Genomic DNA, 22,715 nt, shown 5'->3' with positions numbered 1-22,715 from the left:
ATACGTGTACCAAGTTTCATCCTGATATCTTAATTTTTACTCAAGTTACAGCTTGCATGGACGGACGGACAGACGGACAGACGGACAGACGGACGGATGGAATCTAGGTTCTTAAAAGAACACGTACCTGAACATTCGGATATCCTTACACACTTCATACCGGATCACTTAGATTATAGAGTTGCCAAACCGAACTCTGACGGCCACTTCTCTGTCCATATACCGACGAGGTAGTTTGGAAGTTGGAAAGAAGCCGTTGGTTGGATTGGTTTACTATCAGGAGCTCTCCATCAATACCAGCTTCAGACTTCCCAACTATTGCAGTGTCTTCCAAGCCGAAGTTGCAGTCATTAGGGTGGCAATAGATCTGCTGCTCTGAAGTGCAGCCTCCATTGCTGCTGACCATTCACTCAAATAACATAGTGGCTATACCAGTCTTGAACTCATTTACAGTGCGTTCAGGGATGGTCGAGGAGTGTCTAACCTTACTGTCAGTACCATCGAGTGTCTTTGTGATTAAGATTAGTATGGCCTTAGTGGAATAGCAGGAAATTGCTAAGCTGGTGAGCTAGCAAGGGTCTCCGTAGTTGTGGGGCTTTTAACAGATTACCCTTTTGGGGTCCATGCTGTATGGTTGGGAATCTTACTAGACGCCATTTGCCGAAGCTGTATGGAAGAAGATGAGGTGGAAAAAACTGAAAACTTCCGCGTTTCAACTGTCCCGCGTTTGGGAGGTCAAGACTTAAGCTTTTGGGAGCGCATACCTTCAGACCCTCCCACTGAATTGGCGAGAGTGGAAATTAAGCGCTTGTGAAAATTTATATTGGCTTAGCAGCCGTATTAGCCGTGTGCTAATTTAAAATAATTTCGAACACAGCAGTTCCCCTTTTCTGAGGCTTCACAAAGAACTACACAAAGCAGCCCAGCTACGATCTTCGACCAGCCATCTAACTTAACCTAACCTAACCTATGGTTACCAAAACTATTTCACAAAATGAAACCAAAAGAAAAAAAATTGTAACACCTTGCGGCAGTAAAAAATTAGTAAATTTAAAAAACTAATTTAATTAATATAAATTATTTTGAATTTCTAAATTTAATACATGAAAAAGCCGTATCTTCTTAATATAACAAATGTCTTTTCTAACTTACCTGCACTGCAATTTTCTTGCACACAACTGTATGTGGTGCAACAACAACATCTATTCATTTCAGGGTTGTTGACACAAATTTTCAGGTAGCATGACAGTGTCACCTTTCTCCAATAAAACAACCAATTCAAAAATTCAAAGTAAACTGACACCAAAACGGCATAAAGGTATGATTGAATAAACACCAACACGCACACCTACACACGTGCAGTATGAGAGGTCGCATGCAGACACGCTGCAAACATGTGTTGTGTATTGCAATATCAATTTGGTAGCCGTTGACCGTTGGCTCACAATCCGGTCGAGACGTTTGTCATTTGTACTCAAGAGGTTAAGTTTTCATGTAATCAACTCACTACCCTTTGGCAATTTATCGGTACAATGGCTTTTGAACCGTAGGGTATGACATATTGACAACAGCCATTTGACACCTGAATAAACCTTTGACACATGCATGAGGCAGCCGTCAATGGCCGAGATTGAGCAAGAAGTAAAGGACTCTCACTTTGACTTTAAATTGAAAATGTTTTAAGGCTCTTTATGTTTCAGTTCGGAGATTTCAACACTTTTGCATATGTTAGCTCACACTAGTACTTAGTACTTGGCGATAATTATTTGCTGATTCGAGGCTACGTCTGTCCAGAGCCGGCACGGAAACCCTTTGAAAGTTAATCCGTTGTGAGCGGCAGAAAAAAATTACGCTTCTGCCCCATTTGCTTTTTCAAATAAGTCATTCAAATAGACAATAGGAATAGGTGCAGACAAAAGATAAGACCTTCATTAAAAAGGTATAGGTAATACTAAGTTAAAAAATATTGATAGAAATAAGTATTTACTCATCTTAAATATTTCTTACATTTACAGCAAAATTTAGTCTGTAATCGCGCAGCTTTAGAATGGTATTGATACCTAGTATAAATTAGTAAAATGAGTCTTCTCAAAATTACTCCTAAAAGTTTAATAATCACCTTCAATATTGGTTAAAGTAATTGCGAGATGTTTTTACAATGTTTTTATTTGCTATGCTGAGTTAGTCTCTGATATCAAAAATTGAAGTTTCGTGGGAAAGATGAAGTCACAATTTCAGCCGAAACTAGCGAATGAGATTTCTTTTTTGCGAGCGGACATTAATGCTTTGAAGTTCATGTTTATGTAATTTTAGTGATGCCCCTAAGAGCGGTGGATCAACGACTCCACAACTAATTTACTATGATTGCTAAAACAAGTCTATCAAATTTGATTTTATTTTTAAAATTTGAAGTTTTTTGACTGTTTTGGAACTGCTGAGCTCGCAATTGTTTGTCGGTCTCTGAAATAGGAGGATCAACCCCTAAACTAACTTTTGGAACTATTAGTCATATATATATAAGGGTATAACATTTGCCACGAAGTTTGTACCACACCGTAGAAAACGTCGGAAGTTCTATAAAATGCATACGTAAATGATTAGCGTGACTAGGGGCTTGTCCGGAATACCTCTGCTCTAACGAACGCTGCATCACAGAAGCACGTCGCGCGAAAATGTTTGTCCTAATTCTCCAGGTGTCCGGACACAACCGACTGACCGCTCGTTCGTTACCGCGTTCGTACCAAATCCAGTCGGTATAGTCGCGGCGGAAGAAAATCAGTCCTATTAATTTCCGGACAAACCCTGTATTATGCAAAATGACCGTATAGCATATTATTGCCATTCAAACTGAACGATCGGAATCAAGTTTTTGTATGGAATTTTTTTTTGTTAAGGGTATTATAGCTTCTTTGCAGCCGAAGTTTACATTTTTGTCTTGCTTTCATTAAGAAAGATAAAATCTTATATTTAGCGAAATGCAGCACGTTCTAGAATATATGTACACGATAATACCTAAAACCAGCAGAAAATAACGAATTTCCAATTCATATTTAACGCTCATTCACAACTCGAAATTAAATATGCTTATCGGACACGAACGTGTTTGTGTCGATTTTTACGAGATAATCCCCTCGTTGCATATGCAGCAGCCGCTCAGAGCCTGCTTATACATATTTATATAGGAATCTTGGCAAGTTAATGCACAAATAAAATAATCGCCGATTTCGTGTCATGGCATAAAATCCTGCACGACTACGAACCAGAACAAAGGAAGACGTCAGCGGAAACCTTCCTGTTTCTGTAAACAAAAAGACACACGACGACACCAACACTTACACAAATGCGCAACTGCACATTGCCATTCAAGTGGTCGGCCTTCGACTTCGAGTGAAAGCAAATGGGACGCGTTGCAGACATGCTGCTTAGTGCCGCTTCGAGTGGATATTTGCATTAGTCAAATGTAAAACGGAAGTATTTTTAACTACTTCCGACTCCAGCTGTGAAGTGGTGTGTTCTATCTAAGCACAGCTAAACAGCAAGGAGAAACCTACAAAAAATAATCTTGATTTAGGTCACATTCAGCGGCGTCACGTTGAGTGAATGAGTAATGAATGAATGATTTTAACAATGTACATATGTATGCATGTATGTACGGCAGTAGTGTGCGGTATGTAATTGTGGTCGTGTGTGTATATGCGCCCTTATGTGGCAGCTGCCCCTTTCAGCCGGTTGCTTTCCGTGGCCGCATGCCTGCTTCTTTCACTGAGAATGCCTGCCTGCTGGTCGTCCGTCTGTCTTACTGCCAGCTAATGCATGTGACTGCTTTACTTCCGGAACGGTTTATTAAAATTACTTGTTCCGGTTTTCTTTTTTTCATTACGTTACGCGGGTTCTTCATTTAGCCTTCCGCTCCTCTGTTGTCAAGCCGGCTGTTGGCATTGATGTTATATTCGTATTTGTACACTTTGTTTTCTCTTTTTTTTACTTTTTCTGTACATATGCCATATGCCTCTGTACGGTATGCTAATGCCCATTCATACTTTGTTATATTTACTCGTCTTTCATTCATAAATTCTGAGTATTTCGATGGCGTGGCGTGCCAGCGTCGTAACTAACAAAGGGTCTGTGTGAGCGCGTGAATGGAGTCTGTCGAATTCATTGAAATAAAGCTGCGTAGATTCATTGCGTTTAATTTATTCTTTCCGTTCGCCGTCCGCTTAGTTTCTTGCGAATAATTAAGTATTAAGGAATTGTTAGTTTTGTTGTTTATTTTAATTGTAGGTAATTACTAACGCATAGAATTGAGTTGAATTTGGTTGTTTGCGCACGCGCTTTGTATATTGTATCAGCACATATCCTTTGTCAAGTCGCATATAAATCAAAAATCCGATAATGCATTGATTGCTGCTCAGCCGCCGAAGATCACGCATCCATGCAGACGTGATCCATCAATGTCTGACAGAGTTAAAATAATTGGCTGATTTGGGGTTGTCAAAGGAGACTAGCTATTCCGCGCTTAAGCGAGCCATGAGTGAATTTAAATGCAGAAAAGAAGATTTGGATTTGGTTTCATTGGTTTTTTGAGTTTTTTTTAAGATTCATATCTACGTTATCTGTTTTTGCACTTCAAAATATCCATCTGCTCATGCCATCTCACCAAACAAGCAATTAGTTGAAGATTCAAATTGATTCGCAATACATTTAGGCTCAAGCACTTTTTAATCGAAGAGTATTAGTCTAAATTTAGCTTTTTTTATAAGTGCATGAAATGTGTTATTTAAGAAGTTGAATTTAAAAAATAATGATTTTACGATAACACGTCCGGGATAGATATCGAGTGATTGAATAGGGAAGCAAAACGCATTTGCAGAAAAAAAATTAAGAGGCCGCAATGCGTGAGTACAAAGAGACAAGCTGGCCGACAGGGGTAATACCCGATATTCTACGAAAAGGCGCGGCAACTAATGGATAGAACCCCAGAGTGTGCACTGACGTTGAGCAATACCAAAAGCTCCGTCAAGATCGGGAAGAACCTCACCGAGCTGTTCGATACCAAACGAGATTTCAGACAAGGTGACTCCCTAACGTGGGATTTCTTCAAACTACTGCTGGAGAAAATAATTAAAGCTGCAGTTTGGAGTGGAGAAGGTACAGTCTTCTATAAGAGTATGCATTGGTCTCAACAACCGCGCCGTTAGTCCTGCTTTCTCCAGGCTGGTTAAGGACGCGAAGCAAATGGGTCTGGTAATGAACGAGGGCAAGTCGAAATATCTCCAATCATCAAATAAACAGGCGCCGCATTCTCGATTTGACTCCCACTTCCCACTGTTGACAGTCATAATTTGCAATGATGGAAACACTCCAGTTCTGAGAGTATTCGACGCAGTATCCACCGGGGGAAGCAAAGGAAAACGAAAACCGCGTGTCTACGTCAATAAAGAAGATGAAGATGAAGATAGAAATGAAACAAGCATTTTGCAAGTATTTCGCAAAAAGCTGTTTGCGGCGGACTTTTATACTAACGGATTGTTAAAAATGCTTGCTGCTCTCGCATGGCCTAACGCAACTTTATTTACATTATTGTCATTTTTGCATATTTCACTTCCTACCGTGCCATTTTTTATAGAATTCTTCATTTGTTTTTCACCTTTTGCTGATGCAGATTTGCAGACCAGATTTGATTGCCTTTATTCTGTTTCGTTTGGCCTTTCGATTGCTTTGTTTCACTTCAATTTACTTCGTGCAAGTTTTCAGTACTCCAATTATTCTTGCTTTGTACCTTTTCTGCTCGTTCAAGCTGTTGACTGATTTGTCTGTCCTTAAAGACGGCAAATGCAATCTCTACTTCCTCTCATTGGTTTCTGGTTTTTCAAAAAAAAAAAATTTGAGAGTTTCACCTTAATTTAATGCTTCCTGTTGACAAAAACAATTTCATCAATGAATTTGAGCGAACAAAATTGGAAACTTTACGACCGTCGATTGCGTTTTCGGCACCCACGCTATTTACAGTGATTTTGATTTTAAAAATATCCGCAGAGTTTATTTTAGCAAATAGTCTGTATGCTTAAGAATAGCACAAGAGAAAAAAGTTCATACAATTTTGTGAATATTTAGCCAGACACCAACTTTAGTAATCCTCTAAGGCTCATAAATTTCATTGATGGCTAAAATGAAAAACCAGACGGGAATCTAAACTTTGTCAATGCTTTCAAGATTGTGTTGAATCATGCAAAAGTTCTGTGCTATTTATTTATTTTTTTAATGAATTTTGTTGGCCGTTTTTGTGATCGTTTGATATTTTGTGTTGTAGTTGTTGAATGTGAATGGATTTCGAAAATAGACGACATCCGGTCTATGAACGCGGCCGCTTAAGAATACAAAAATATACAAAAGCAAAAGACGCATATGTGCATACCCTGTAGGAAATGCAACTAGAATCGCTTCGAGAGCAAGTTCATAATTTCTTAGCAATTATTGGATTTGTCGTGTTTTAGTGTTTAGTTCAATATACTAATTAGTTTTATGAAGCACATTGTACTATTTGCACGCCTTGAAAATTTGAACGGCATAGTGCTAGTGTTGAGGAACGCGCGTTTAGAAATGCTTTTCACTACTTCTTGACCAACACATTCACGGCATTTTGAATATATGTGAAGCAGACACATTTAGTCATAAATTTTCGCAACAAAGCTCCTACTAAGCTCATACCCAAAAGCTTATTGGCACATTTTCACACACACACGTTCAATTCTAATAATTTTTAAGTAATACAAAAACAAAAATAAACGAAAAAAAAATTTAATTGATTCAAGATTTTTGGTCAAGAAATAAAAATATAAAACTGAAAAAAAAAAAAATTTAATGAATGAAGGGAACGCGGTGCCAGCGTTTTCAGAATCCAAACACACATATGTGCTTGTGTGTGTGTGCGCGCGTGTGCGCGTGATATTTAAGGCATGTGTGGGCACTGAATGTGCGTCTGCTGGATATGTGGGCGCGCACGTTCATATCCCAAATRCATACATACAAACCTGTGTGTGTGAAAATGCCCACTTCAAAAATAAATTTGTTTGCTGTCAACACAGACAGACACTGGGCAGAAATCTGCAGCTGCACTTTTAACCGCTATTTGCTTCTATTAACTCAAATGCATGCACACATACATGCACAAGTGTGCGTTCGGTAATTAGGCGACATTAATTTGGGCTCACCTGCCAGCCTAATGCACTTTCTAAAGTCCAATTTTGTAAAATTTAATAAATGTAGATAAGACATGTATACTAACTATTGACGACTATTTCAACATTTATTGCTAACTTTTGTGCGTATGTGTATGTGTGATTTCTTTTTGTTTTAAGTTTTCACCGTTTTGACATCATCGGCAGGAAATCGGTGAATTCCTCTTTCTACTTTTCTTACGTTTCGAAGATGTACATCATTGTACTCGTACCCCTGTACATTCGTCGTAAAAATTTTTCTAGTCTGGTATGATTGGCTTAGTATAGGCTTGTCTTTCTGAAGTACATAAATTGCATTCAAATTTCTGGTGTCGAAACATTCAGAATGTGGAAACAGGTCTTCGGTGGTAATTTCTTATTGCGAACAAGTGTTTTTGATTGGTAAAAATTATAAAAAGAATTTCGAGAATACGTTGACGACGAACTTCCATAACGGCCATCAACATAAACTGATGGTCAACACGTCAACAAGCTAAAAGAATTGCTGCTTGAGAATGACGACTAACAATCAGAGATCTTACTGGCATCGTTACAATATCGGAAGAATCAGTGAAAACTATTTTGAAAGATAATTTGGGCCTAAGAAAAGTGAAAGCATAATTGGTTCCAAAATCTCTCAATGCTTTCGTCGCTTGTCGTGTCAGCGTCGCTTTAATGCCTGTGAAACAATTTTTTAACTACCAGGATGTCATGAAACTTATTATTACTTTGCGAACAATCTTAGAGCTGTGATTACGACCCGGAAACAGACAATCAATCGGCCGAACATTTTGGCAAAGTTGAACCGAAGACGAAAAAACCATTCAAAATCAAGTTTATGCTGATAGTTTTCTTCTATTAACGAGGTGTGGATTGAATTCTTTGCGACCGTTCACCAACTGTTTCGAGGATTCCAAAAAACATTGTCATAAGTGTTTTGGGGCCAACGGGGATTACTTTGAGGGGACATATATTTTGAAGAATAAAATAAGAATTTTAAAATTATGGACAAAGTCTTCATATAATTTTACTCATAGTAAGAAATATATGTGAGGCGCTCTTGAAATATCCAAAAAATATGAAATATTTTACAGCAAATATGCTTGATCGGTTGTTTTACGACAATACTATTGTCCTAAAAGGGATAATTCGATGAACTCAATTTTCGAGTATTTTTTCACTAAATCAAGTCGTTTGCCATTAGCAGCACCTTCAATATTGCCTTCTAAAGCTTGAGAAGAATCTGGTTTATTGCTAAAAACTTCAATGACCTCAAATAACCCCACAAGAAGGTCTAATGATGTTAAATTATAACTTCTTGTAACCGGTTCAATGCCACAATTTCTTGAAATAATCGAAGCTCTAAACTGTCCTCGCAATAATTCGGTTGTGGTACGCAGTCTCGTCTTGTTGGAACCAGATGTTGTCAAGATCAACTGCGGCCACACAAAGTTGATTGTCTCGATCTATAACCCTCTCCATTGACAGTGTCACCAGCTTCATTTTGAAAGAATTACTGACCGATGATTCCAACAGACCAATAACCACACAAAACTGTCAATTTCTGTGAATGGTTGTTCATGAATAACTTATGGATTTTCTCCGCCTCATCGGAGAAGATGAATTCCTTAAAAAATTGGTATCGTTGTTATCGTGTTCAAGTTGTTTCAAGGAAAAATCAGAAAATTACCGATGTTTTCGGTGGGCTAATTGGCATCAGTTCTTGAAGCCAAATCTTTTCTCAAAACTCTGGCAGATTGCGGTTTGGGATAGTTCTTGAGAACTTTTTTCAGTAACACTTGCTTGAACGGCAGCAATATTTCCATTACTACGACCGGTTTTTTGCCTTATTACCACTTGAAGGTTAAGTAAAGAAAATGTACGCTCAAAATTTTCAACAATTCGACAAATAGCAAAAAAATAAATGATTTGAAAACGTGATGAAATTGTAAACGTTACTGAATATGAACTCGCTTTATCGTAGAGTTGTCAAAAGTTTAGATTTTTGAAATATCTCTTTTGAATCTTCTGAACTTGGTATGATATGACTTATTTCAAAAGAATCCAAATCAAAATCCATGTATGTGTTTATAGGATGCATTCGGCTACCGAATAGTAGTAGTATTTAATTTTCAAAGTTTTTGCAAAAAAATAAAAATTCTTCTAACTAAGTATATGTCAGATACTGAAAAAAAAACTTCAAAGCTGATTTTTTAAATACCACATTTTAATATACGGTTGTAAGAAGTGGGAAGACGCATCTTAATTTAAGGGCTTGAGTCAATATTCGAGAGATGGAGGCGGTGACTGCGGACCTAACATATAGTATGTGATACGATATGAAGCTCAGTCTTTGGATCTTTTTCTTTTTCTTTGAATCTGAGAAAGAAACGCACTTGGTTATACATGAGTTTTGTAATCAGAATGAAAAGAAGTGGATTTGCGTATTTAATCCCCACTACAAAAAAAGTTGAATTGGGCAAGTATGGAGTTCTCGAACTGTAACTATGTTTTACGGCACTTAAAAACAGAAACTTTTAAACCAGTTTCAAACAATTGGGTAATGGAAAATGAGTCTGATTGCTTGCGTTATCTCGAGCTATCCCAATCACTTTAGTAAATTTAAGATGAAGGTGCACTAATGATTTCTTTTTTAATTGCAGTTTGTTGATATTGGGATTGTAACGTCCATCGAATCGAATCACAAGCAAATAGAAAGTGCTCGAAAAGGACAAGAAATTTGCATAAAAATCGAACCGATTCCCGGCGAATCGCCAAAAATGTTCGGGCGTCATTTCGACGCGGACGATATGCTTGTGAGCAAGGTAAGTACATCAACACCGTCAATTTCAACATTAAATATACATACATACATATGTGAGTGTTGTCCTATATGTAAATATGTGTGAATAATTATAGTTTTATCATCAAATTTGTAAATAATATGGAACATGTTGGGACATTTAGAATAGGTATAAAAGCAATAGGAATCTGAACATTTTTACTCGTACCTTTCTCCCTAAGAAGCTGCTTATTTTTCACGAAATTTGGACAATAATCCGTCTAAGCAAATGATGCAATCTAAAAAATTATCAAGTTCTTGTAAAGAACGTTTCGTATTTGAGTATTTTAGCTTCGGTGCAACCCAAACTTCAGCAAACTTTTCGCCGAACTTCCCATTTTCCCTGAAGTATTGAAGCGTGAAGAGTTCAAGGCGTCTACATAAATACCCATGTTACCGCATATGTGTACATATGTATGTTTGTACTATATTACATACATACATTCAGCTCTAATATCAAAGCATTAAAAACATGAGGTTGCTCATACGCAGTGACTCTCTTTTGAAAGCAGTTTGAATTAGACCACAAATTCAGACACTAATGTAAATAAGTAAACATATCTAAATATGTACATACATGTGTGTATATGCATATGTAAATGTTTATAGGAGGATTTTCGAGTTATTTTTATGTGATGTAGAGATTATTTGATAACACTGCGGTAATGCTTCGCAATAGTTGTTGTGTTTCATGACGTCAATCCTATGTTTGCCTATCACCTGAATGGGGTTATGCTTACTGTATCCACACAAAAGTCGACGTCATAGCCAATCTGCCGCGTTATGTGCGCTTATACCGTTTTCTTTATTGTGAATTGACTTCTTTATTGTGGATAATATAATTTGATATTACAACAGCAAATGCGAATAAAAAACTGCCACTGCTGACATTGATTGTCATGTGGACCACTCAACGTCTCTGTAAAATATATGTTTTATGGCTGGTTAACGGCGTTGAAGAGTTATATAAATGCATAAGTAAATGCGTCAGTCAAAAATATCTGCCTCCGCTGTGTGCTATTTCTATTTACCGTTATTTCATTATAAACCTCTATTATATTACAGAATTTATTTTAAACGTCACAGCGGAAAGGTTGAGTTAAAAATAGTGATGAAAGGATGTCAAACTTAAACAGAATTTAACTGTAAATCAAAGGCAGTTCGATTTACAGTCCAAAGTGCACGTGTGCGTAGGTAATGCACTACATATTTAAGTCCACAATTCTCAGTACTACCAAATACGTCTTTTACGATCTCATTCCTCATCCTTGTTCTACGCCTAGGGTAATCCTGCTGAGCCTTGAGTCACTTTGTGCAATTGCAGTCGTTGTCCTCGTTTCATTCATGGCACTTTCCCCACGTATGTATGGATGTATGTTTGTATGTGTGAATGGGCAATAACTTGGCAAACAATATGCATTCACCGTTGCCGGTTCGTGGCCGCCTCCATTGCGCCCCTGCTCTGCTCTTGCCGCTCCACTTGCTGTTCAACGTCGCTGACGTCAGTGGTCACCTTCTGGTTTATTGCAGCCGGTCGTTGACATTCCAGCCGGCAGCTTTTCTGCAATAACCCATTTTCAGGTTATTGCATTTAGTCTTCTTTACCTAGCGCAGCGCATGCACTTGCATATTAAGCGCCCCACCCCTCCGCGCTTTGTATGCACTGCAGTCGCTGAATTGACCTAGATTTTGGTACTCGCTGCTGTCGTTATTTATTCTGTTGAATGAAATTCTTGTTGTTGCCAACGCTGAGTTTGCCGCTTGGGGTTGAGTGGATGCTATTTTTAGTTGATTGTGACCTCAACGACACATACGATATGACCTCAAGTGTGTTGGTGTTTGTTGTGTTGCAACAAAACTTTTTAAGGACTTACAATAGTGTAGCGACTTTTTAAGGGCAATATTTGTGGAACCTTAAAATCTTGTAGATGAAGAAGCTAAATATGTAGGATAGTAAAAAATATTGTTCAAAGTTTTCTTCAAATGTTTATATAGTGAAAGAGTTTCAAATATATTCAAGGAAATTTTTTATTCTCATTTTAGTGTTCTCAATTTCAGATTCATTCACATCTTTTAAGCATTTCTCCGTAGATATGTTTATATAAAAATAACTTCGAAGATTGGGTAATCGAAAAAGTCTTTTCGTATTTTGCCAATAGATGTCGTTGCAGTCGTATATCTCCAGTGCTACCAATCACATTGTGTCATACCATATAGTGTGGGAAAGTAGAGATTTTAAGCTTCATTTAAACTAAAAAAAATCGGAGAAGTTGAAAAAAAGGTACAGCCGTTCAAAAATGAGTGAAAAAAATGAAGAAATTCGCCATATATTGAGATTTTGGTATCAAAAAGAAAGAATGCCACGCAAGGCACCAACGAAATTTGTGAAGTTTACGGAGATGATGCTGTATCAGTTCCTGTAGCACAACAATGGTTCGCTCGCTTCCGTTTTGGAAATTTCGAAATTTCGATTTACATTGACGAAATTTTACACTGATGAAATACTGTCTAACGGAAAAATGGCAAAAAGTGGTCAACCAAAATAGCAGATATTTCTTTATTTATTTTTTAGTATAAATATAAAAAATAAGTTGAAGTTTGATTAGAAATACGAAAAGACTTTTTCGACTACCCAATATATGCTTCATACTTTTTTCGAATTTTTCTACATTCTGCATTTAATTTCTCCCTTCTTTCATTACTTATTGTTGAATATCTCTGTAACCGTTATTTCGACTGATACGAACCATCTGCTCTCTCTCTTTCTCAACTTTCAGATATCACGTCAAAGCATCGACGCCTGCAAGGACTATTTCCGCGATGATCTAATAAAGGCTGACTGGTCACTCATGGTTGAACTGAAGAAGCTTTTCGAAATTTTATAAGCTTACAAAGCAAAGCGCATACACCATATTTAAAAGTAGTAAATTAAATCAACAAAAAATGTACTGCAAACAGAACAATTGAAAACATGCAAAAAAAAAAGCGAAAGAAATAAAAAATAAGAAAATAAACATAATCAATATGCAACTACAGCGCAACACATTAAGAGAAAAACAAAAACAAAATACATTTTATCACTGTCAATGAAATTAAGTTTGTAGCTTTTACTTTCTCATTTCGCAGGCCTCTCCAAAAGCCTTCTGTGCAGAAGTTGTCTGTACTCCCTGTGTTCTTTATGCTTTACTTTTATGATAAGTTGTTTGAAATGTGCTTTCAGTCGAATAATTGCGGTGGAAAGCGCAACAAATACAACATGCATGCAGTATTTGTTGTAATTCTTTTCACTTTGCACTCTGTTCTTTTCACCTTGAAGAATTGTAATTTTTTTATTTCATTAGCATTGATTTAATAATTAATTTTGCGACCGTTAGTTGTTATTTATTTCGGTATATTGTGTATAATTAAAGAAAATCTGAAATTCAATTCAAGCACACTTTTTATGCAATAAATTTTTTACACATTTTTTATAGTGAATGTTTATTCAATAAATTTGGGTCCATATAAAATATATATCACAATAAATGAGTGAAATAAAATATTTATTAAATGCAAAAAATAAAATTGGTTTCATTGATCCGTTTTGCGTGGAATGAAATTATAGCTAAAAACAGGCTTTGGGAGAACCTCAATTTTAAACACATGAATTTTGGTTTTGTAACAGCACTCAAAGACGATTTCTGTAAAAATCTCCGAAAGTAGTCCAGAGACGGAAATACTAAACGACTTCTGCCTTCTAAGCCGTGCTGTTGGATTTGGTGCGTGTTTTTTAATTTCACAAAATCAATGAGTGCTGCCATCATTGTGAAAACTGATGTTGGAAGACGTCTTTTGTTCAGAAATTCGCTTAAGATTTTCAAATTTTTAAATGTAGACCCCACTGATTATTCAATACCACTATTCAAGTGCTGTTCTATCAGCGAATTCAAAAGTGCGAATCGGTCGTGTCAATCTATTAATAGGCTGAAGCACAAACATTGACTTCAATTACTCTGTATGGAAATAGCTGCTACTGCTGCGCCTGCAGTTGACCCTCGTCATTTTTTCATATCCTGTGAGTTTATCGTGAAACAACATCAAAGAGCGGCAGGCAGTTCCGTTTCAGCTGGCGTTTTCATTCAAGGCAACTGATTACGCATGTAACACTGCAGCTGCTGGGTGCTGACGAATACCGTAATTCATGCAGCACTGAAGCAGTGTTGAACCCGTAAAACTGGAGCAAAAGTTCAAGAGTGTGTGAACGGTTCATGCACCTCCAACTCAATGGTTATGTACACTCCTTGTTGGCGATATGTATTCCGTCTATTTATAGCTGCATATACTCAGATCTTCATTAAGGCCTTTGGTCAGCGCTTTCATTGCAGTTTAGAAAAAAAACGCCTTTCGTTGCATTAATTTCCCCCATAAGAATCTGTTGCTTTTTGTATATTTTCAGAAGCGAAGCTAAGTCCTTGATCTACTTTCACTGGCGCTTCGTGCGAGTGATGACGCTCGCTCAACAAGCAATTTTTGATTTATGGCGAATACCTGGCCACCCATAAACGCCGGTTCGCTTGTTCGCCGCTGCTCAATGAAAATGACATAGATTGCATCTAATATATAAATACATACACACATACACCCATAAACACGGCATTCAAGCGATTTTGTTGCAAAGCGGTAAGCGTCATAGTAACATATGTACATATATGTACATAAGTAAGTGCCGTCTATATATCCAGCTGACACAGTTCGCTTTTCGATGTACATACATATATACCCACCTCTGACGTCATTTATAATTCAAAAAAATCCGGGTCCTCGCTTTGTCCGGATGGTAGAGCAAAGCTGTTGCCTTGTTTGTGTGAAAATTATCTCTTTTGACTGAAAAGATAAACGACGCCTAACACTCAAATAGTAGCAGAGGATTCGGAGTACACCACAGCTCGATAATGGAAGAGAACTGTCAACATAACCTTCCTTTTTGACTTTCATTGCTTTGAGGTGTTTTTTCGGCTTCGGCTCACTTTTGCACCGACAATTGATCGTCTGCTTCCGGGTCGTAAGCATAGGTCTCCGAATGCTTTGATGGCCATCCTGGACATGGTTCGTCGTCAACGCGTTGTCGACCCTCTTTGCATAATTTGTACCAATCAAAAATTGTCACCGAGGCCTTTCCAACATTTTGAACGTTTCGGCGTCGGAAATTTGATTCTACAAACAAAGTTTAATGGACTTCTTTGTTGAATAATTTCACTCATCGTAAAAACCGCTGAATGCACTTTATATACGATACTTAAGAAAGACAAGCTTATAATAAACGCTAATGGTTTTATTGATGTGACATTGGTACAGATGTCACTTACAGTCATACAGACCTAGAAACGTCAAAAATTTTCGACATTTTAATTTAAAAGTCTTGCTATTTTTTGCACACAGTGGTGTGATGAAGAAAGTGTTCGGCTCCATTGAAGTCTGAGCTAAAAATTTTGCCTGCGTCATTTGTGTCCTCATTCAAGGAGTTCAATGAGCGCTTTCGATACACACGTTCGATACACACTTTTCATTCATCATTTGTATATGGCCGAGCGTGCTTCCCTGAAAAAATCTACGATTGATGAAATTTAAAGATGCAACTTATGCAGCCTGTCCAATATATATGATACACACACATACAATATACAAAGGCACATCTATTTATACTTGCATGTTTGTTATACCTACGTATGTGTATTCCTTGCGCGTGTACTGGCACTCACGTGTGTCGGCTTGACCTAGTTACTCGTTATATCGACTAGTTGCTCCTCATTTGCCGCAGACACAATACCAATAGCACTGGCGCTGCCAACGCTGTCAGCGCTGCAGTTGCTCACACAGGCACTGGAATGCCATTCAAGCAGTGAGCAGCATAGAAGCAGCGAAAATATGCTTTTTGTATGCTATAAGGTATATATGTATACTATTTACTAGAGTAATATAATATATATGGATATACATACATATGTATACCATTCATTGGTTCTGTGCTCATTCATTGAGCATTGCATCAGCGCTGTGTTCCTAATTTGCTTTTCTCCTCTTGCCAAAAATAAATGCGAGCTTAGCTTATTTTGTGTCCTCAATATGCCACGTCACTTTACTGGGCTCCTAGGATTTCTGCTCTGTGTGCGATTTGGGAAAATGACCTCGCGAACTTTGTTGACGCAAAGATTATCTTGCATTATTTTTCTGCCAGCTCTCGGGTTGCAATCTTGATTGTCGAAGGACCACATCATACAAAAAGTACAACTTCGTTGACCTGAGTGTTTCAACGATGTACATAGATGCTTATAGAGGGAATATTCATGGATCTTGTAAATGCCATATTTAAAAATGTTAAGCATAGTGGGTGCTGCGAAACTGCGGAGATACCTTCTTATTACTTATCAGCGGATAATAGAGGATGATAGTACACTTGGTTCTAAACAAACTTTTATTTAAAAATGAAAAAACTATATTTAAAAGAAACAAATGAACAAGTCATCATTTCTCTTTTGAGGAATAGTTGCACGTGAGCATGTAAGTATGGATAGTTCCCTGATGACTACAACCAGTGGCTGTCATTAGTAGGTGTTTACGAGTTCGGTGCTGTACAGAGCCATTTGTTAGCAGACAAGCCCGCCAAAGTATTCGTGCTGCAACGCGATGAACGGAAGCCTCTACCAATAACACTCTCGGATAAATGGATATAGGTAAGTGTGTGTGTGGTATTTCATGAATGAAAGGAGCAGCGGCTCTTACATGTTGGTAGCGTTTGGACGGGCAAACAAACATCAAACATCCATGCATAGATACATATATGACGGACGCGAGAAACAACAACTTATAAAAACGTGCATGAATTATCCGTACTAACAACAATTGCCAACATCGCTTTATAAACCGCTTTAACTACTTCAATATGTACATATTTATTTTTGGATTTCTATATTTGTGTGATGTACCCATGCAAATAGCTATGTTTGTATGTAATGTGACTCATTGTTTCCTTGCTGGCAACCATAGTGCATCCCATTCACCAGAAGCGTCTTCAGCTGTGTGTCTCTACACCCCTCTGTCATGATTCTGCGCAGTACAACACTGGGTCAGTGTCCTCACGTTGGCGAGGTCGTGTTCCAATTCTTTAAGTTGCTGCAGTATTAGCGGTCGATGAATGGGCGCTCCATACTCACCACACCTCTCTTTATACATACTTGTCTATGCATGTGTGCGAGTGTGTGTGTATGCGCGTTGAAAATGCGGCAATGCAGTTTTGCATAGGTCAACGGCAGCGCAATGACGTCATTGCGTGTGGCATTCAGCATTTCGGCTTTATGCTGTCGTATCGAATCCACGGGGCAGTTAAAACAGTTATATATGGGTTCTATAAGGCGAGCGCCTGGATATTAAATTAATTTCATTCCATTGTTTGAGAAAAGTCATATTTGAGTCAAAGTTCATGGTGGCTCATTATTAAATATATATTTGTTCTTTCTTCCTTCCTTCAACGGCTAGGCAGAATTGGTTGTGCGGTTGTGTGTGGCGTGTGCGGTGCACTTACATTGAAAATATAAATACGAATTTTATGTATACAGTTGTGCATCGTGGTTTAAATTTTATGGTTTAAATGTAGGTCATCACTCTTGGTGCGTCAACATTTGCCTCGCTATGTGCTTTCCCCTTTACTGAAGGTTCACTACATCTTGCGCCCGTAGTATGCAACCGCCAGCCAATTCAATCACAACACACAACACACAGTGCTTTGATAAGATAAAAAGTAAAATAATTATTAGTGTAGTTATAAATACGGAAAAATTGATAAATTGTGTTTGAATTTTGTAAGATTAATGCGACTTGTTTATTTGCAGTGCTAATGGTTAACAAACATTTAGTTGACATTTCGAATACACAAATATGCATGCATAAACATGCAAGTGCAACATTGAGTGTGGTGAAAAGTGATTTATTCTTCACAGGAAAACTAAAAAATTCTAAAGATGTGATAAAACAAAATGTAAGTACATTGTTATAAGTAAATGAAATAAAACGAATTACTCTTTATAGGGAAAATAGGTGAGTGGTCATATATAATAGAACTTTGCTTACGTAAGCACATTCGAGGAATCGATCAATAACTTCCTTATATACACATACCTATGTATGTTTGTATATATGTAATAACTACCTTCACTATCGCTCTGAAAAACTTTTTGAGTTTTTTCTTCCACCAGAGGTGTGAATATTATTACCGACTTCGAAATCAGTCAGACACTGTCTCGTTTATATATGCAAAAAAAGTTATGGTACTGATTCTGAAAACCATTACCGTTCATCTCGTCTCCTAACAACGTCCGATTACAGATACATATATCTTCATACTACTCACAAAGTTACTCATACGCTCTGATGATCATAAATGCATACATGTATTGGGAAATACAATGAAGCATATGTTTTTTTCTAAATATAAGAACTTTTTCTTTATTTATTGGCGTCTTTGGAGTTATTGCCTATATATCTACATATCGTCTCCTAACTATTATTTTTCATAAGTTTACAGGCGAAGGAAAAACGTTATAATAGACACCACTCATATTGAAACAAAATTTGAGTTTCGGTTATAAAATGGTTATATACTGGTTATTATATCTGACAGCGATGTTCGATTTTTGTTTCTAATGATGCGTTTTTTTCTATATGTTGTTAATATGTATTAAAAAATACTAAATCAAATTAGCTAATGTCCAGCCTAAATACGTACATATTCGTATATGTATGTATATTTTACACTGAATACAGAAATGCCTTGAAAAACCCATTCTCTCAATCAAAATAGAAAGTATGCACTGGTGAATGTAGTGAATTCATTCAGTTATATTTCGACAACCCCCTTGTGTGCAATAAAACACACGCATACACACACAAATTCGATATGTTGTATTATATACATGCATGTGTGTGTAAGGGCATATGAATGACAATCATTGAGCAAAAGCTGTGGTGAATTTCTGCAAAGATGTTCAAAGCAACACATACAAACATACATACATACACATGTTCTTATTTAAGTATAAAACAAATAAAGAGAGCGAGTAAGGAAGAGAGAGTGAAAGAGAGTCACTAAACTCGCGAAATGCAATTGAAAATTGCAGCGTCATAGATAAATGTTGAATGGTGAAAAGAAAGGAAGCAAAGCAACAGGAAAATCAATGAAAAACGGGAAGAGGGTTTTATGCTTTGTATGACGTCATCACCATTGATAAAAAAAACTATATATGTATGTATGTATATGTACATCAATTGTTATGAAGACGACTACATTTTGCCACAACATGAAAGCGGATTCTCTGGATGCTGTGTGCATTGAAGTGTTAGGCTGAAGTGGGGAGGAGGAAGTTGTTTTTTCAGATGGGACTCATTTAGCTGTTTTGTTATGGTAGTAAAACTCTAAAATGATTTACGTCAAATTGTATGCAGTCTTGATAAAATTGCTTGAAATGTATGGGTACAGAAGGATTTATTGCGTAATGATTTGAAGTAAGCAAAGGTACATTTTTTATTGTGCTTAATAAATAGATTAAAATAAAAACGGTTTTATTAACATCCTTGATTTATTTCAATATTATGATGGGTCCAAAAAAAATAATGTTTTTGCCTATCCCATGTACTCTGAAATATTGGTTGATAGACACCTCTAAGAAAGGCTCTATATGTATAAGCCCTTAATTGTAACGGGAAGATCCTCCACAAAGGATTTCCTATTTTGTTTTATAAGCAAATATAAATCAATTCTCATACCATCGCGGAGGTAATGTCTAACGTCTCTGGCGCATTTAGTTAATGATTTATCGCGCTTATAGTAGTTTTGAACAGTACCGTTGTATGGGAAGTGAGCGGGGTTATCTTCCGATTTCATCTATTTTCACACTAACGGTAGAAGTTCTTATAATATTGGCGCTCAGCAGATTTTATTGTCTTAGCTGTAACAGTTTAGGAGATATGTGCATTAAACTTATTAGAGGGCGGGGCCAAGCCCACTTTTAAATGTTTTTCATCGCAGGTCCTCCTTGCACCTGATCCCCGGTACCATATTACAGTTTTATATCTTAATTTTGTGCTTAGTTATGGAACTTTATGGGTTTTCAGTCCATAGCGATTTGTGGACTCGGTTTTTTTTTTTGTTCTAAGAAATGCCGTATGTAAAGTTTCATTAAGATATATCAATTTTTGGTCAAGTTACAGCTTGCACGGACGAACACACAGACAGGTTTTTAACTTTTCTCGTCATCCTGATCTTTTATATATATATATATTATATAACGCTTAGTTTCAGGTGATACGTGTATGTTACAAGATAATAAAAATAAGTGGCCATTTTTGTAAGAGTAAATTTTCTTCAATACTAGGAATTATTTTCCATTTCGTAATAATTGTTTTCCTTTAAATTATCAAATTTTAATCTTTAGGTTTATGAAAAAATCGTAATAGCTTTCTTGCGCTTTTTTGATCCACACTAACATACACATTTACTTAGATTTATTTTCCAATAATGCTTAGGTGGAACTTAGGTCTTCAAAGTTTCTCGGTATGCGTTGGGAAATTTTTCTGTTAAAACTTTGAGTGTTTAATAACGTCTTTGATTTATGGGTCTTATAACGGTTTTGCGACCCAACTGCATTTTGGTTGAAATTTTTAAAATCGCTATATTTATTATATCAAGTTGTCAGTGTTGTCAAACTTCAACATTTTTGTCGTATTACTCTGTGTCAGTGGAGTTTTCTTCTTGATCTTCGTCTTCATCTTCATCAGTAATTTCCACTGATACTCATAGTCTACGCTAGCCCAAGTTTAAAATCATTTAAAACGTATTCTTGATGGCTACCAGTAGTAATGAATCTGAGAGTTTGTGGCAATGTTACTTTATCTCATCCATTAAAAAATTCCTGATTTAAACGAAAATAACTTATGAATCAGCTACTAACATCATTTAAAAGCCATTAAATTGTCATTTAAATTTTGGTTTAATGTTCCAATGGATTCGAATGATCCTGCAAGTTGTTTCTTATGCCTAACCCATCAGATTTGGTAATAACATTTTTAGGATCGTAATATAAACATAACCGTGTCCATTTTAACAACTTTTTATCTCTTCCCAAGCAATAACTGAATTAAATTCTTTTGATTTGACTAACTAATTTCAACTTTAAGTTTATAATACAAAAAACTGAATGAAGTTGAGAACCGTAATAAAAGCAAAGTCCCTGTCCCAGTTTAGACATCCACAGAGCTATTAAGCGCTATTTTGCTATAAATAGGAAATATTACAGCAGATAGTCAAGTCCTTTAATGGTTGTATGTTTCTAAGTAATTTAAGATTTTAAAAGTTTAATGAACACTGAAATAAAAGTATTTTTGAATTTCCATTAAAAGTTATGGTACTTTTCCTTTAAAAAGAAAGGAAACGAGGAAATAAATTCTTAGCTAGCAATAACGTATGCAATTATTATTAAACTGCTTAGAAACATGCGATATATATGGAAAATAATCCATGAAAGTGTTGATATCTGATTCACAAATCTGGAATATCTGAGCGCTTACAGATCGGTTTGATGCTTGGTCATTAAAATAGGCTCCCCATAACTTATAAATTGAAAATTCCACTTCAGTATGGAAATTAGTTTGTGATTAGTATTTCCAATGATAGAGAGACTCGCAGACATTTGACATTATTTACCGACCGAAACCGCTACTTAAGCTAAGCTGCCACTACAAAACACTTTTATATAATATGTTGATTGGTTTGTAGTCTAACAGTATACACAACTTCATAAATCTATCCCAAAGCCTAGGGTGAATACCTCAAGAGCCGACTTGAGGCTTCTTTTCGTCTACATCTTGCTGACTTGTAGTTTGCTATTTTGTTCTTTAAAATAAAATAAAAATGAGAGGCAATTTAACCCATAATTTTCTGAAAAAATTCATGTAACATTGAATTCACTAACGTTGATTACAAAATGAAAAATAATGGAATCTTAAGTAACAAAGTTTAGTTCGGTTGCATTGAAGCCATAATATCATTCACAAAAATTAAGATTTCTTACATGAACCTTGACCAATCACTTTGTATTGCAGCTACATATACGAGTATGCTGCAGGGATCCGATCTGAATAATTGCTTCGGAGATTAGATTATTTCTCAAGAAAATAATTCTTGCCAAATTCCTTGAAGATATCTCTTCAAATGAAAAGGTCCGATAACGGCCGTTTCGACAAATTATCAACATTTTGGTGATTAAAGGACAATTGTAAAATGTCGGATCGGTATTACTTCCTTTTTTCTATCCATTAACGTCTTTCATAGTGGCCTTTCAGCATTTAGAAACGGTGCTGGTTCCTTTCACTTGCCTTCAACAGCCACTCTATCGCCTTTTGTGAAATTTCGTGTGAAATCTGCCTGCGATTCCATAAACTGAGCTAAAAAAGAGTTTCTTGTGTTTCCCCTTTAATATTCAATGAAAGCCGCCACATTTGTATTTTGTTTATTTTAATTTTATTTTATTAAACTTATTTCTTCTTCTTCTTAATTGGCGTAGACACCGCTTACGCGATTATAGCCGAGTTAACAACAGCGCGCCAGTCGTTTCTTCTTTTCGCTACGT

General features: G+C 36.6%; 1 protein-coding gene across 1 annotated transcript in view; it reads left to right on the top strand.

Moving 5' to 3' along the window:
- Nucleotides 1-13,485, top strand: part of LOC108967437 (eukaryotic translation initiation factor 5B) — a 53,481-nt gene extending 39,996 nt beyond the window's left edge. Inside the window, exons 8-9 of the mRNA XM_018930835.1 lie at nt 9,881-10,042; nt 12,837-13,485. Coding sequence (XP_018786380.1) covers nt 9,881-10,042; nt 12,837-12,944 — 270 coding nt within the window. The 3' untranslated portion in view covers nt 12,945-13,485. The remainder of the gene's footprint in view (nt 1-9,880; nt 10,043-12,836) is intronic.
- The last annotated feature ends 9,230 nt before the right edge of the window (nt 13,486-22,715 follow it).

This window comes from Bactrocera latifrons, unplaced genomic scaffold (assembly GCF_001853355.1).
Source record: "Bactrocera latifrons isolate USDA-ARS-PBARC rearing strain unplaced genomic scaffold, ASM185335v1 scaffold_188, whole genome shotgun sequence".
NCBI classification, from domain to species: Eukaryota; Metazoa; Arthropoda; class Insecta; order Diptera; family Tephritidae; genus Bactrocera; species Bactrocera latifrons.
This window is presented reverse-complemented; position numbering and strand designations above follow the sequence as displayed.